We start from the raw sequence: 16,576 nt of genomic DNA, 5'->3' as shown, positions 1-16,576 counted from the left end.
TTTTTTTCAACATCTGAGATTTCAGGTTTTTTTAAAGATGATCTCCGTTATCAAGAGATTGTTAATGTAAGCTCCTAGATTTCCTCAAGAAAAGTTATGCCCAAACACTTTTACCTGTAAATCTTTAATTAATCTGGAATTTACTTCTGAATGTGCTATGAGAGAGGAGTCCAATTTAACTTTCTTCCAGATTGAGAGCCAGCTTTATGAGTACCTTTAGCAACTGATGAACTGAAATAATCCCTTATCATATCTAAAATATGCAAATATGACTTACTTATAGATTGTATGGGGAGGGACCTGGGAGGGGGGTTCAGGATTAGGAACACATGTACACCTGTGGCGGATTCATGCTGATGTATGGCAAAACCAATACAATATTGTAAAGTAATTAGCCTCTAATTAAAATAAATAAATTTAAATTTAAAAAAATACGCAAATATGACTTACTTATAGATTGTCATGATTCACTAATCTATTTGTCTATTTGATGCCAAGTCATATTAATTTGATTATAATGGAGTTACAGGATAGTACATTCAGATCCTCAGCTTCATAATTTAAAGGTTTCCATAATTTTATAACATAAAAGATGTATAACTATTGTTATTATTCTCATATAGCACTTCTACATGCTCTGCAGCCAAATCTTATATGAATCCTTTCTTTCAGTTTACTAAAATTGGGTCAAGTTCCCTCTTTATAATAATTGTAACAGCAATGATAATCACAAACACTTGCAAGAGCAGTCTTTGTGCTAGGTACTTTATGTATGTTAAAGAAAACATAATCCTCAATATCTTCAACAACGCTATGAAATAGGTTACAGCATTAGCCTATGATGTAAGATATGGGGTTATACTATATAAACTAAATGGGGCAGGTTAAAACATTATATTTATTTTATAGATAGATAAACTGAAGTATAAAGAGGGTAAGCAACCTGCCCAACATTATTGATCTAGTTACTGATGAAGCTGGAGTCTGAATTCAGTAAGTTTGTGCCCAGAGTCAGTGTTCCTAAAAACTATACTATACTGCCAAATAGAAACTTCTGCTTAAATTATACTGATTCAACCCACCATATCTGTGCTTTCCACATCACAGGTTAACCAATCACAAATCAAAAATACTTTTAAAAATCCAAAAAAACTCCAAAAAGTAAAACTTAAATTTGCTATGCATTGTCAACTATTTACATAGTATTTATATTGTATTTGTAGGTAATCTAGAGATGATTTAGAGTTTACAGGAGGATGTGTGTAGGTTATATACAAACACTGCAACTACTTTATAAGAGATTTGAACATCTATGGATTTTGGCATCCACAGGGGTCCTGAACCCAAAACCCAGTGGACACTGAGGGACAATTATATATTAGTTTTAGGTATAAAACATAATACTTCAGTATTTGCATATATTTTGAAATAACCACAATAAGTCAAACTCATATGTATCACCATGTATACAATTGACATTTTTTTCTTGTGATGAGAACTTTTAAGATCTATTCTCTTAGCAACTTTCAAATATACAATACAGTATTATTAACTACAGTCACCATGCTGTATATTACATCCCCATGACTCATTTTTTTTTTATATAATAGGAAGTATATACCTTTTGATTACCTTCACCTATTTCTGCTATTCCCTACTCCTTGACTCTGGCAACCGCCAATCTATTCTTTGTATCTATGAGTTTGGTTTTTAAAAATAAGATATGTTTCATGGTTTTGTGTATGGGCCATGCTAATTTTCTCTGTATGTTCCAGTTATTAGTATATGTGATGGTGAAGCAAGCATTCCAGTATCTTACTTTTAAATATCAATGGATAGAAAGGATCACCAAGCCTTTGAAGGAGACAGACAGACATACAGAAAAAAACGAACGTTCAAGAAAGCAGAGACAATGCAGATGGCAGAATAAAATCTTAAACAATATTGTAAAATACTTAATAAAGAGACAATGTAACATTTATCTGTACTAAGATACTATAGAAAAAGAAACATTCAAAGGATAAGAAATGGCTCTTTAAAAAAATTATGATAGCTAAATAAAATATTCAACATATGGTTAACTAGAATAAAATTTAAAGAAACCTCCAATTGTCACCCCATGGACTATATACAGTCCACGACATTCTCCTGGCCAGAATACTGGAGTGGGTAGCCATTCCCTTCTCCAGGGGATCTTCCCAACCCAGGGATCAAACCCATCTCCCACGTTGCAAGTGGATTCTTTACCAGCTGAGCTACCAGGGAAGCACCCAAGAAAGGAGAAAATAAATGAACGAATGGACTATGGGACCGAAAAAATATGAAAATTAGGGAATCAATCCATCAGATCCAATATCCAGCTAATACTATGTTTGAGAAAAAAATGATAAAAAAAGAATAAAAGTATTCAACAACAACCAAAAAAAGATCCCTGAAAAAAATTCCCCCAAATTGAAGAACATCATTTGTATATTGAAATGTCCCCAGTAAAATGAATGAAAAACAATTCTTACTAAACGTACATGCTGTGCAGTTTTAGAATATTAATCGTGGTGGCAGTGGAGTGGATGACCCTGCAAGTCTCCAGGGGAGGGGGAAACAGGTCAAATAAGAAAATTTGGAATTTTGAATGAAAGGAATTTTTAAGGAAAAAATTATTTAAAACCTAGAATTTCCAACATAGGATTCATTATTCAAACTATGAAACACCTTTAAAGGTAAAATAAGGATATTTCTAAACACTGTTTTTAAGTACACCTTCCACGTGTACTCAGGAAGCTGAGGGGAGGGCGTCTACTGAAATGGGGTGGAGGCAACAAAGGGCCGCAACGAACAGTGGTTCACATTTCTGTCTTATCGGCATAGTCTTCGAAAGAAGCACCAAATTTAAAAATAGGAAGAGGTAGTTTAAAGCAATTTTATTCATTTCACTCCAGTCTTATTCAACAGAGCAGATACAAACTAGCAGTCTTTCCCAAAGAACTGTCATTCCCCAGAGATACTTCCAGTCCCCATGAGTTACCTAAAAAAAGTGGGGTGGGGGGTGGAGTGGCTGCCTTTGGAAGATGGTAGGAAATGATTTATGCTTCCCAGATGTCTGAGGCATTTGAAAGGATCACAAATAATAATTTTATAAATAATATGTGTTTGATTTTATAGAACAAAGATGCCCATTAAAAACACAGCTTTTCAATCTGGTAGTTCCATTAAATAGGATAGATTTACATCTAAAACAATGGCTGAACATTAGACACATACCAACTACACTAATAATTCTGCTTTGTCTTATATAAAATAATAGGTGTTTTTAAATTTTAAAGTAAAACATTTTTATCATAATGGAAACAATATTAATTTAATAGCTCCAAAAGACAGTCAAGGTAAAAATTTCCTCTTCAAAGGCAATTAGCTGAATACTGAACTTTAAAAAATACCCTTAGATTTTCTTACATATGCAGGAATCCCTTCTTCAGAAGCTTTCAATTAAGTTATAACTTTATACTAAAAGCCAAACAAAAAACCCTGAAAATCTCAAAGCCTTAAGTACTAAAAACACAACTTAAAGCACCAATGAACAATTTGATTCCTTATGAAGTACTATCAGAATCAAAGGAAGTGAAATTCACTTATTCAGACTTCACTATTTCAAGTTCTCTAGCATTTATGTGCATAACACAGAATGCTCCTAAAATAACAAATAAAAAGAAATCTACAATCACAGACTTTTTCTCTAAGGTAAACCAAAAATAAGCTCAAGAAAACAGTCAAATATTTGACCAACTACTGAAACATTTAGAAAAAAAAAATCCCAAACTCTGGCATTTAAAAATAACAACTTCTTTCATCAGAATCTCAAGTTAGCAGTTAAAATCATTTAGTTCTGAACCCACTGTGAGCAAAGAAATTACTTTCATTAACATTTTGGAGAATAAGAAACAGAAGTCCAAAAACACTAATTTTTTCTGATCAAACACAATCAGCCATGGATCTGTGACTAGAACTGAGATCTCAATTTTGATGCGCTTAGATCAGTAGACTATTTCTGAGTATAACAGAGTCCAATCTACAGAGTGGATTTTTTAGCTATAAACCATAATGTGATTTTATAGGCTGTAGTCACTGTATCTTTAATAGACCACAAATGACAATTTTAGTGTTTCTTAAGGGAGTATGCAACAAGTATGCATTAAGATAACAAAGACAAAGCTACAAAATATATTTAAAAAGTACTGTGCGTGCTCAGTTGCTAAGTCGTGTCCGACTGTTTGCAATGTCATGGACTGTAGCCCTCTGGGTTCCTCTATCCATTGGATTCTCCAGGCAAGAATTCTGGATTAGGCTGCCATTTCTTTCTCCAAGGGATCTTCCTGACCCAGGGATCTAACTCATGTCTCTTGTGTCTCCTGCATTTGTAGATGGATTCTTTACCACTGCATCACCTGGGGAAACATCCTAAAAAGTAGCCCAGACCTTCAAAGGTAACTGAAAATTACTGTTTCGTAAGACTTCAGGAAAAACATCAATAATGATTTCTCAAGTATTTTTTCTCATGTATCTGCTCAGCAAGGAAAGGATTTTTCTATACAATTTTTACCCAACTTTATTATCTCTTTTCCTGTTTTAAGGTGAAAAGGAACATTTTTAATTTTAGGATTAACCAAACTTGACTAATACTGTTTTGGAGAAAAAGCAAAGAGAGAAATGATCTTTGAGTATATGTTCAAAATATATGTTCAATCTTTTGAATATGACTTTTTAAATAAACAATATCCAACAAACCAGACTTTAAACCTATGATTTATATAGTTTGTTTAGCACTTATAAAACAGAGTATAATAAGCAAACTCTAATATGGAATAACTTTTGAAGCTTGTAGACAAAGCTAGATGTATTTAACAATTTACCTTGCTTCTAATTGTTTTATACTAGATTGTAACTGCTGTAAGCGCCTATCTGATGCTTCTTCTCTTCCTTGCACAGAAACCATATCCTCCTCCTAGGGGAAAAAAAAAAACAACTGAATGTTTATGTTTAGTATGTAAAAATTCAATACATCATTAAACAGAATAAAGAAAACACTCTAAAGCACTTTAAATTATATTGATAGAATTTCATATATAAGTTCAGTCAGTCAGTTCGGTCCCTCTGTTATGTCCGACTCTTTGTGACCACATGGACTGCAGCACGTCAGGCTTCCCTGTCCATCATCAACTCCCAGAGCCTGCTCAAACTCATGTCCACTGAGTCAGTGATGCCGTCCAACCATCTCATCCTCTGTCATCCCCTTCTCCTCCTGCCTTCAGTCTTTCCCAGCCTCAGGGTCTTTTCCAACGAGTCAGTTCTTCGCATCAGGTGGCCAAAGTGTTGGAGTTTCAGCTTCAGCCTCAGTCCTTCCAATGAGTATTCAGGACTGATTGCCTTTAGGATTGACTGGTTTGATTTCCTTGCTGGCCAAGGGACTTCAAGAGTCTTTTCCAACACCACAGTTCAAAAGCGAAGCAATCCTACTTTGGGAACAGAGCATGCATATACTAAAAAAGGGGAAGAGAAAAAGAAAGTGAAAGTAAAAGTCGCTCAGTCATGTCCAACTCTTTGTGACCCCATGGACTGTAGTCCATGGAATTCTCCAGGCCAGAATCCTGGAGTGGGTAGCCGTTACCTTCTCCAGAGGATCTTCCCAACCCAGAAATCGAACCTAGGTCTCCCGCATTGCAGGCTGATTCTTTACCAGCTGAGCTATCATGGAAGAGAACCTATCAATTCTGTATAGGTAAAACAATAATCAAATCAGAAATTGTATATGGATTTTTACCACTATTCCAACTATTTCTCTATAGTACAAGTCTAACAAAACAAGACAGTGATTTGTAGGCAGATAATCTGCCCTTAGAGTATGTTCTCTTAACCAAGTTATACTGCATTCCATTATAATCATAAACAGAGATTCTTGAAATAGTGAGGCATCAAAATTAATAGGTTTTATTTGTACCACCTTTATAAAAATTTCCTGTTCATCCTTTCCTATCTTTTGGTGTGTTCTTCTATTGCCTTTGTTTTGCCCTCAGCTTTGAAGTACAGTTCTACTGGACACAGAATTCTTAACGAGCACTTTTTTCCTTCAGTACTTCAAGTGTACCACTCCAGTGTTTTTTGCTTTCACAGTTTCTTGATGACAGGTCCGCCTATCTCTGTTCATTTCATTTTTCTGTTGCTGCTTTCAAGTTTTCTAACTGGCTGTCAGTTTTGTCCTGATGTGTTTAAAGTGATTTTCTTAGTGTTTATCTTACTAAGGGTTCACTGAGATTCTTGAATCTGCCAATATTTTCTACCAAATTTTGGAAGTTTTCAGATATTTCTTTAAACAGCTTTTCTGCCCCCTACTTCGGCAACTCCAATTACACTTCTCTTGGCTTACTTCATGTCCCACAGATCTGAGGTCCTGTTCATTTTTCTTCCATCTTTTAAACTCTGTTCTTTGAACAGGAACATTTCTACTCATCTATCTTAAAGTTCATTGATTATTTCTTCTGCTTGTTCTAATTTTTATTGTTGTTGTTTGGTCACTCAGTCGTGTCTGACTCTCTGACCCCACGGACTGTAGCTTGCCAGGCTTCCCTGTCTTTTACTATCTCCTGGAGTTTGCTCAAACTCATGTCCACTGAGTTGATGATGCCATCCAACCATCTCATCCTCTGTCATCCCCTTCTACTCTTGCACTCAATCTTTCCCAGAATCAGGGTCTTTTCCAATGAGTTGGCTCTTCGTGTCAGATAGCCAAAGTATTGGAGCTTCAGCTTCAGCATTAGTCCTTCCAATGAACATTCAGGATTAACTGGTTTCATCTCATTGCTGTCCAAGGGATTCTCACGAGTTTTCTCCAGCATCACAGTTCAAAAGCATCAATTTTGAGCCCATCTAATAAAATCTTTATTTGGGTTGCTGTACTTTTAAAATCTAGAATTTCTATTTTTAAAATTATTTTGTAGTTCTCAATTAAAAACTCTTTATCTATTTTTCCCACTGAAATCTTATTTTACTCTAATTTAAAAATATTTTCTTTAACTATTTGAACATATTATAACAGCTTATTTGAAGCCTTTGCTTGCTAAATCCAAAAGCCAAACCCAAACTCAGTGAAAAGTGATGTTTCTATCAACTTCTTCTTCTTCCCTCTCCCCCTACCAATTATACTTTAGTATCTAGTAAGTTTTGATTGAAAACTGGATAATAAAGATAATCCATCACAGTTTCTCTAGATTCTATTTTGTTCTTTCAAGGATTATTAACTATTGTTCAGTTTAGGCAATTACCTTACCTAGATTCACACTCTGAGGTGGTTCCCCTACAGTGTGCAGCAGCTGCCATCTGTGATTTCATTATTTTTTTTTTTTTTTCCCACTGTTGCTTTTCTAGCTGGGCTCCCTGGGAACTAGCTGTGCCTGCATAATTTGAGGATCAATCAATTTTTGAGCAGAGGGAGGGCTCATCCTCTTTGTGGATTCATCGCTCTTACAGATTCCCTGGTAATTTCCAGCTGCTCTGCTGGCTTTGGGCTCTGCCCACTGATACTTCAAATATGAGTGCTTCAGCATTCAGCTGCTCAAGCTGCACACATCGTGGGAATGAACTCAGGTATAAAAAGCAGCAAACCTAAACATCTAGTTTCATATGGCTATATCTTTCAAGAGTAGATGCCTCTCTCAGGTCTCTGCCTACTTTTTCACTGGGTTTCCTGGGACCCTCTCCCAACTCCCACACGCATAACTTGACCATCAGCCACAGATTTGGTCAGCGTTTACATTAAGGATTTGAATCTCAATTGTGTGTGTGTGTGTGGTGTTCTCTTGCTGCCAGTATTTCTTCTTTACCTTCAACTTCTTTTCTAGCCCTAAACTTTGATCTTGAGCACTATTATAGTGTTAGTCTCTCAGTCGTTTCCAACTCTTTGTGACCCCATGGACTGTAGCCCGCCAGGCTCCTCTGTCCATGGGATTCTCCAGGCAAGAATATTGGAGTGGGTTGCCATTTTCTTCTCCACGAGCACTACTATAGGAGCCTATAAAGCTTTCGCTTGCTGAAGCCATAGCTGCAGGGATTAAGGAGAACTCTGAGGCCAGAAAGTTAAAAACTCATGATTCTTATCTCTTTTGGTGACTGTTTTTGGGAGTGCTGCAGTGTTTCAAAAAACCCAATTTTTATAACTATTATCTATGAGAAGGTTTGCATAAGCTTTTCACAAATCTACTGTTAATGGAAATCTATAACCAACTTTCACATATTAGGAAATAAGGCTTAGAGAAGTTACATAGCTAACAAGCACCAGAGTTAGAGTTTTAATTATTCAGTTCAGTTGCTCAGTCGTGTCTGACTCTTTGCGACCCCATGAATCGCAGCATGCCAGGCCTCCCTGTCCATCACCAACTCCCACAGCTCAACCAGACTCACGTCCATCGAGTCAGTGATACCATCCAGCCATCTCATCCTGTGTCGTCCTCTTTTCCTCCTGCCCCCAATCCCTCCCAGCATCAGAGTCTTTTCCAATGAGTCAACTCTTCGCATGAGGTGGCCAAAGTACTGGAGTTTCAGCTTTAGCATCATTCCTTCCAAAGAAATCCCAGGGCTGATCTCCTTCAGAATGGACTGGTTGGATCTCCTTGCAGTCCAAGGGACTCTAAGAGTCTTCTCAACACCACAGTTCAAAAGCATCAATTCTTTGGCGCTCAGTCTTCTTCACAGTCCAACTCTCACCTGACCTCTCCATGACACCTTCTCTATTAAAATCTTCTCTCTGTAAAACTTCTCTATTACACATAAAAAGAACCAGTCTTTTATGCCAATAAATAACACAAAATGTGGTATTAAACAAAAGGTAGTATTAAATACCTCTTTTCCATCTACATCTAACCAGTTAACCTAAACTGGATCTTACATTAACATGCACTTCAGCAACAATGTGTTAAGGGATGATTATGATATCATGTTTATTAACAAGGTATAGTGAATAGGAATAAAAAGTTATTTCCAGTGTTATAACAGTTTCCTAATTTCATATTCAGAGGACAATAACATGATTAATTCATTTTCCAGCAATCCTCTTTAACACCTAATCCAAAACAGATCAACAATAAAATACACAGAAAACAAAGCTACAGGCATCATACCAAGTTGTCTTAGAAAAAGAAACATACCTTCTTCTGCATCTGTCCTTGAAGGTCTTCAGTCACTTTAGTTAACTCTTCCACTTTTGCTGCTGCAACTCTCAGATCTAACTTGGCTTGCCTAAAATACAAAGTAAATTAACAAATACTGTTTTCATAGACGATAAAAATTTTTTAAATTAGAAAAGAAACCTAAATTTGGTAAAATCAGTACTAACCACAATACATCTAAAAATAAATCTAAGAGACAAATGTTGAAAGATTCTTTTATTCGTATTGAAAGACCTCTCTATGTGGAAGAGAGTGAAGAAAAAATAGAGCTGAAAGGATGAGTTCAAAGTGGAAGTCATTAATACTTTAATCGGGTAAATTACGTTTTATACTCAAATAATTCAACAGATTTCACGAAGAACTTTATCATCTTGATAAATTATAAGAATGTCAGTGCATTATGTAGATTACAGCTATGTCTATAATTTCCTGAACAAAGAGAAATATTGCTTATTGGCCTTTCTATGAAAATGAACCCAAGTTTCAACACCTTGATCATTCCTTACACACTAGAAGTAGAACAACCTCTTAATATAATGGACTGAAACATGTCTCAAGATAGTCTAATATTACTTTCTTTACAAAGGACAAAAAGGACAAGTTTCTGAATGTTTTAGCAGAATCAAATTAGTTTTAATATCTTCTTGACTCCCCACAAAAAAAGATTTTAGAATACTACTACTAAAACAAAACAAAAAAAGATTTTAAAATTAAACACTAAGTGGAAACACAGAACATGTGGATTATGGGGGAAAACATACATTTTTAGGAAGGAAGGTATTTTAGTGTAGGAACTGCCGATATTTATTTCTTAATTATATTTTATGTATGTATTATAAATACAAAGCATACCAGTGCTATTGAATCCAAAGAAATTATTTTATGCAAAACTCACAATAAACGTTAATTCATTACTTTTGACTTTAACAATATCTATAATTACATAATTAATTAGCATAAAACAACAGGAAATAAAAATCTAATAATACCTAAAATGTTTCAGGTAGTTATTAGGTTCCAGGATCTGCCTTAAATGTTCTGTGGATATTGTCTCACTTAACAATAACTGTGAATAAGTCCTATTTTTATATCAAACTGAAGTCAAGCCAGTATGCTGACAGGTTTGCCAACCTGCCTACGGATTCAAAAATAAGTAATGAAATAGGTAAAGAGTCCTCTAAGATATTTGTTGTTATTCAGTTGCTAAGTCGAGTCCAACTCTTTGCAACCCCATAGACTGCAGCATGCCAGGCTTCCTTGTCCATCACTATCTCTGAGTTTGCTCAAACTCACGTCCATTGAGTCAGTAATGGTGTCCAACCATCTCATCCTCTGTCATCCCCTTCTGGTGCTCCCAATTTTTTCCAGCATTAAGGTCTTTTGCAGTGAGTTGGCTCTGTGATATACTGTTACTGAAAAATGGTACCAATAATGTTTCATAAGATTAAGCACTTATGAATAAGCTTTGTTTTAAATGAACCCAGTTTATAAAACGGAGAAGGCAATGGCACCCCACTCCAGTACTCTTGCCTGGAAAATCCCATGGATGGAGGAGCCTGGTAGGCTGCAGTCTATGGGGTCGGTAAGAGTCGGACGCGACTGAGCGACTTCACTTTCACTTTTCACTTTCATGCATTGGAGAAGGAAATGGCAACCCACTCCAGTGTTCTTGTCTGGAGAATCCCAGGGACAGGGGAGCCTGGTGGGCTGCCGTATATGGGGTCGCACAGAGTCGGACACGACTGAAGTGACTTAGCACCAGCAGCAGTTTATAAAAATCTGACTTCATTAGCCATAAAATAAATTTTTTCTACACAAACATTCACCAAATAACAAAACAAAAACAACTTCAAGACCACCTTACACTAATGCACGTAAAATGTGAACTAAGAGACGATGTCAGGAGAGCATCTACTATATGAATCAATCAACAAATCTACCAGTTATAAAAGTCTATATATTTTAAAAAGGAAAACTTCAGGAGTAAGATTTTATATAGTAATGATAAAATTGAGTAACCTCTGAACAAGCATAGCACCCACTCTGATTTGGCTTTCTTGCCCTCAGAAGACGGATAATAATGCTTATTCTACCTATGCCATGAGATTGGTGAACAGGTCAAAATAGGTAATGTACATTAAAGTGCACTGTAAAGTATAAACAAATGGAAGGTCAGAGCATGATTAAAGAAAAAAAAAAATGTGTTAGAGATACAGTGGGAATGAGGTGCAATATGGAGTACCTGCGAGTCAGGAACCCAATTCTGTGAGCAATCAATGCTGTAGCTTACTTCAGTTCACTTGACCACAAGAGTTTCTCAGCAGTCTCATGTCCCACAACGGCGAGGTGGATTAGATAATTTTCCAAAACCAAGACTCTGTACTAGATGGTTTCCTGATTTCTAATCTGCCTACTGATTCTACTTCTAACTGGCATCTCAGCTGTGTATTCCATTTCTACTTCCATGGCCCAATCACTGGCCTCATCATTATTTCTCAGGACTATCCCAATAGATTACAAACTGATCTCCTGACTTCTGGTCTCCTCTTTAATGAATCCTACCTACCCCACACCACCCCCCCCCCAAAGTTATCTGATGATAAAAATTCTTGTATAATAATGATTTCTGGATTCCTCACTTCTTTGGGCATATAATCAATACTCCTCAGCATGGCTTATAGTTAGTCACCATCTGGCCTCAAAAGAGTCTCATCTCTTGTTAGTTCCTCTCATGTGATTTATGTTCCTAGTATAACAGACTACTAACTCCATGTTTCTTTTAACACAGCCTTGTCTATTTTTCCACATTTGACTTGAGTAGACTTCTTTTGCTTTTACTGATAAATTCCTTAACAACTTTCAAGACTTAGCTCAAAAGTCTCCTCATTTCAAGTCTTCTCTAACTTCTAGGCAAAAGTCTCTAGAATGTCAGCTCTTATAATTCATAATACTTTACACACTGTTAACAGATACTCCTCTCATGGAACTGTGAGTTTATGGGAAAAAATATGGAATGTAAGATCATTAGAAGCAAGGGTCATATTTTATTAGTTTTAAAATCCTCATGGATAGCACACTGCCTGGCATGTGGCAGACAAGTAAATGGATCATAAATAAATCAAAGAGGGCACAAAAGGAAAGGAGACAGAGGGTCACAGGTACCAGTCTGTCTTGATATTTTACTCAGATCTTGAAGGTCCAATTTTTTATTCATGTGTGGAAATCCTAAAAGAATAATTTTGTGAGCAATTCTTCAAAATGTATCTTATTTGAAACAGAGCCTTTCATTTGAAACAGAATCTCTTAAGTTATATTCCCTAAAACATACAAACAGCTATTATGCTTTTTGAGGAAAATATACAATAAGTTATATATACTTATCTATTCCTACACTGTTCTACAAGACAGAAATGAAATAGATAGCTCTTTATATCTACTTCTGACATGAAATACTGAAAAATATTCTAGAACTAAAGTCATAAGATCTATCCTTTACACTTGACTCTCAGCACAGGAGACTGTGAAAACTGAGCCAACGACTTCTCTAAGGTTCAGAACTGAGGCCGTAAAATAAAGATAAAAACAATTTTCCTGCATAACTCACAGAAATATCATAAAGTTCAAATAAGGCAAGGCCTATTAAAGTACTTTATAAACTTTACTGTCAGTACAGTGCAGTCGCTTAGTCATGTCCGACTCTTTGTGACCCCATGGACTGCAGCACGCCAGGCTTCCCTGTCCATCACCAACTCCCAGAGCTTGCTCAAATTCATATTCATTGAGTCCGTGATACCATCCCACCATCATCCTCTGTAATCCCCCTCCCTTCCTGCCTTCAATCTTTCCCAGCATCAGGGTCTTTTCCAATGAGTCAGTTCTTTGCAACCAGTGGCCAAAGTACTGGAGTTTTAGAAGTTTATACAAATGTAAGCTATCATCATAATCTTGCCTCTTTTTAGATTTTGAGTTGTCAGGAATGGTGTGGTATTGCATTAATTTATAGCTGGTTTGCAAAAGCTTGAGGGATGCCTGAATGTCTGGCTTTGCCTCTGGGCCAAAAAGTGAAAAGTGGGATTTATGGTGTGCTGCTTAAAGTCTGAATCTCCTCTGGTAACCGTCAAACACGATCTGTTCACTGATGGCTTTCACCTGGTATAACTGGTTAGGCAGCCGGACTGGACTACGTGATCAGAGGGGCAAAGGAAAAAAAAAAAACAACAAAACAACACAAACCTAAAACTCCTCTGAGTTTTCCTGAAGCCAAGATTCACTGTATAACATCTTGGTGGGTCAACCTGGAGACAAAGCATACCTCTGTGTGCAGAAAGACCATACAGCATTTGGGCCTGGATGTCACTTGGGCCTCCTAAGCTTCCCCTGTGCTCTTTTACTTATTATCGCACAATATCCTTAGCTTTTAAATAGAAGCTTATGTGCCTAAGCTCTGTGGAGTCTTAGGAGTCACTTCAAATATTCAAACTTGTGAAATCTTTAGTTTCAACAAAAATAATTCTAATTTTATTTTATGAAGGAGCTTTAATAACTAGTTATACTATTTTACATTTAAATGTTTTAGATACACAAAGAAAAGTGAAAGTGCTACTCAGTTGTGTCTGACTCATTGCGACCCCATGGACTGTAGCCTGCCAGGCTCCTCTGTTTATGGAATTCTCCAGGCAAGAATACTGGAGTGGGTAGCAATCTCGTTCTCCAGGGGATCTTCCCCACCCTGGAATCGAACTCAGGTCTCCCGCACTGCAGGCAGATTCTTTACTGTTTGAGCCACAAGGGAAGCTTGTACATCCTTTTATAAAGGTCAAAACAAGTTTTCATTTTTAAAAAAACTGATAAATAAAATAGTTACATTTTATTTTTGCTAAAAGGAATATTTTTAAAAGCACATTACTTTTAGGTATGCTTCTTTGTCAAGCAATTTAAAATTTCTGAGATTTTTCTTTAATATGATTTTCATCACTCATTAAAGAAGTTTGATCTTTAAAAAGCAAAGCTTTGCTCTGTTAAGCAAAGTATAACCAAATATAAAACATATGATTTACCTCAATGTAGTTTATATAAGTATACACTTAAATTATAGCATTAACTTGGACAGAAATTAAATGTTTTAATTATAAATATCTTTAAGATTTAAATCCATTTTAAGAAGAGTTTTTATCTGTCTTTTTCAGGCTCATGTCAAGAGAATTATAGAAATGTGTACAGTATTTGTTTCACACAATGAGAAGTGATAACATTCTGAGGAAAAAGAAAAAAATGCATTACTTTAGCAAGTTCATCTGCAATTATCTGTAAAATAAAGCCAATCACTTATGCTTAAAAATTAGAAAATCCCCAATTTTAGACAAAGTTCTGAATTTCTAAGATCACTTCTGATTTTAGAAAACTGACTACAAGTAGCAAAACTGGAAAAAGTTTAACTTTTCTCTCCTTTTAATCTTTAGTAGCAGTCTAATGATTAAAAGCTTTCAAAGGACAGAAGACTACAAAGAAAGCAACAGATATTAATAATCTGTGGACTGAGTTATCAAAACCTTAAAACAGAGGCTACTCAGTCTTGAAAACAGTTCATTTGTACATAATTTTTTACATAATTCAAAATTATATATAATTCAAAGTAGTTCAAAGTCCCGATTTCTATGTTGAAATGTAATTTTCCATCAAACCAGTGAGACACGACTGAGTGACGAACACTTTTACTTTTCAGTAGTAGTTCTCCATACTTTCTTCGTACGAAAGCAAGCACTCTGTAACTACATTACATACAGCCTCTGAGTCTTATTCATTCAGAATGTCAGAGTGGTACTTGCTCATCTCTGTTTTTCATAATCTCTACAGATAATTCTGATACACAGCTATGGCCTTAGATTTTACTGAATAACTGCACAATCAGTATGTTTACCATTACAAAGAAACTGTAAACAATTATTTCAAATACAGTTTAAGGGTTATACTTTGAGTACCACTGACAAAGTGTATAACATATTAATTCACTTTCTATTATTAACCAGGCTTATGCAATGGGCATACTCAAAAAATGTTTATCAAGTACCTGTGACATCTAGAACACAGAAGGTGTTCTTTAAGGTAATACAAAACACACAAAGATAGGTTAGATACAGTAATCTTTAGGAGGGCCACAAAGCACACTTTAAGCATCACAAAAGACTGAAGTATTATGATTCAGAGTAGGTAGTACATTTGCATTTAGTTTCAGTTCAGTTCAGTCGCTCAGTCGTGTCCGACTCTTTGCGACCCCATGAATCACAGCACACCAGGCCTCCCTGTCCATCACCAACTCCCGGAGTTCACTCAGACTCACGTCCATCGAGTCAGTGATGCCATCCAGCCATCTCATCCTCTGTCGTCCCCTTCTCCTCCTATCCCCAATCCCTCCCAGCATCAGAGTCTTTTCCAATGAGTCAACTCTTCGCATGAGGTGGCCAAAGTACTGGAGTTTCAGCTTTAGCATCATTCCTTCCAAAGAAATCCCAGGGCTGATCTCCTTCAGAATGGACTGGTTGGATCTCCTTGCAGTCCAAGGGACTCTCAAGAGTCTTCTCCAACACCACAGTTCAAAAGCATCAAGTCTTCGGCACTCAGCCTTCGTCACAGTCCAACTCTCACATCCATACATGACCACAGGAAAAACCGTAGCCTTGACTAGACGAATTTGTTGGCAAAGTAATGTCTCTGCTTTTGAATATGCTATCTAGGTTGGTCATAACTGTCCTTCCAAGGACTAAGCGTCTTTTAATTTCATGGCTGCAGTCACCATCTGCAGTGATTTTGGAGCCCAGAAAAATAAAGTCTGACACTGTTTCCCCATCTATTTCCCATGAAGTGATGGGACCGGATGCCATGATCTTCGTTTTCTGAATGTCGAGCTTTAAGCCAACTTTTTCACTCTCCACTTTCACTTTCATCAAGAGGCTTTTGAGTTCCTCTTCACTTTCTGCTGTAAGGGTGGTGTCATCTGCGTATCTGAGGTTATTGATATTTCTCCCGGCAATCTTGATTCCAGCTTGTGCTTCTTCCAGCCCAGCATTTCTCATGATATACTCTGCATGTAAGTTAAATAAGCAGGGTGACAATATACAGCCTTGACTTACTCCTTTTCCCATTTGGAACCAGTCTGTTGTTCCATGTCCAGTTCTAACTGTTGCTTCCTGACCTGCATACAAATTTCTCAAGAGGCAGGTCAGGTGGTCTGGTATTCCCATCTCTTTCAGAATTTTCCACAGTTGATTGTGATCCACACAGTCAAAGGCTTTGGCATAGTCAATAAAGCAGAAATAGATGTTTTTCTGGAACTCTCTTGCTTTTTCCATGTGGGAGGTATTGAAAGTAAG

General features: G+C 36.5%; 1 protein-coding gene across 2 annotated transcripts in view; it reads right to left on the bottom strand.

Moving 5' to 3' along the window:
- Positions 1-16,576, bottom strand: part of SCLT1 (sodium channel and clathrin linker 1) — a 225,907-nt gene that overhangs the window by 97,823 nt on the left and 111,508 nt on the right. For both annotated transcript variants that reach the window (XM_061384197.1, XM_061384198.1), the window contains exons 10-11: positions 9,189-9,279; positions 4,905-4,996 (exon numbers count right to left, since the gene is read on the bottom strand). In XM_061384197.1, the coding sequence (XP_061240181.1) occupies positions 4,905-4,996; positions 9,189-9,279 (183 nt within the window). The remainder of the gene's footprint in view (positions 1-4,904; positions 4,997-9,188; positions 9,280-16,576) is intronic.

Source organism: Bos javanicus, chromosome 17 (assembly GCF_032452875.1).
Source record: "Bos javanicus breed banteng chromosome 17, ARS-OSU_banteng_1.0, whole genome shotgun sequence".
Lineage (NCBI taxonomy): Eukaryota > Metazoa > Chordata > Mammalia > Artiodactyla > Bovidae > Bos > Bos javanicus.
This window is presented reverse-complemented; position numbering and strand designations above follow the sequence as displayed.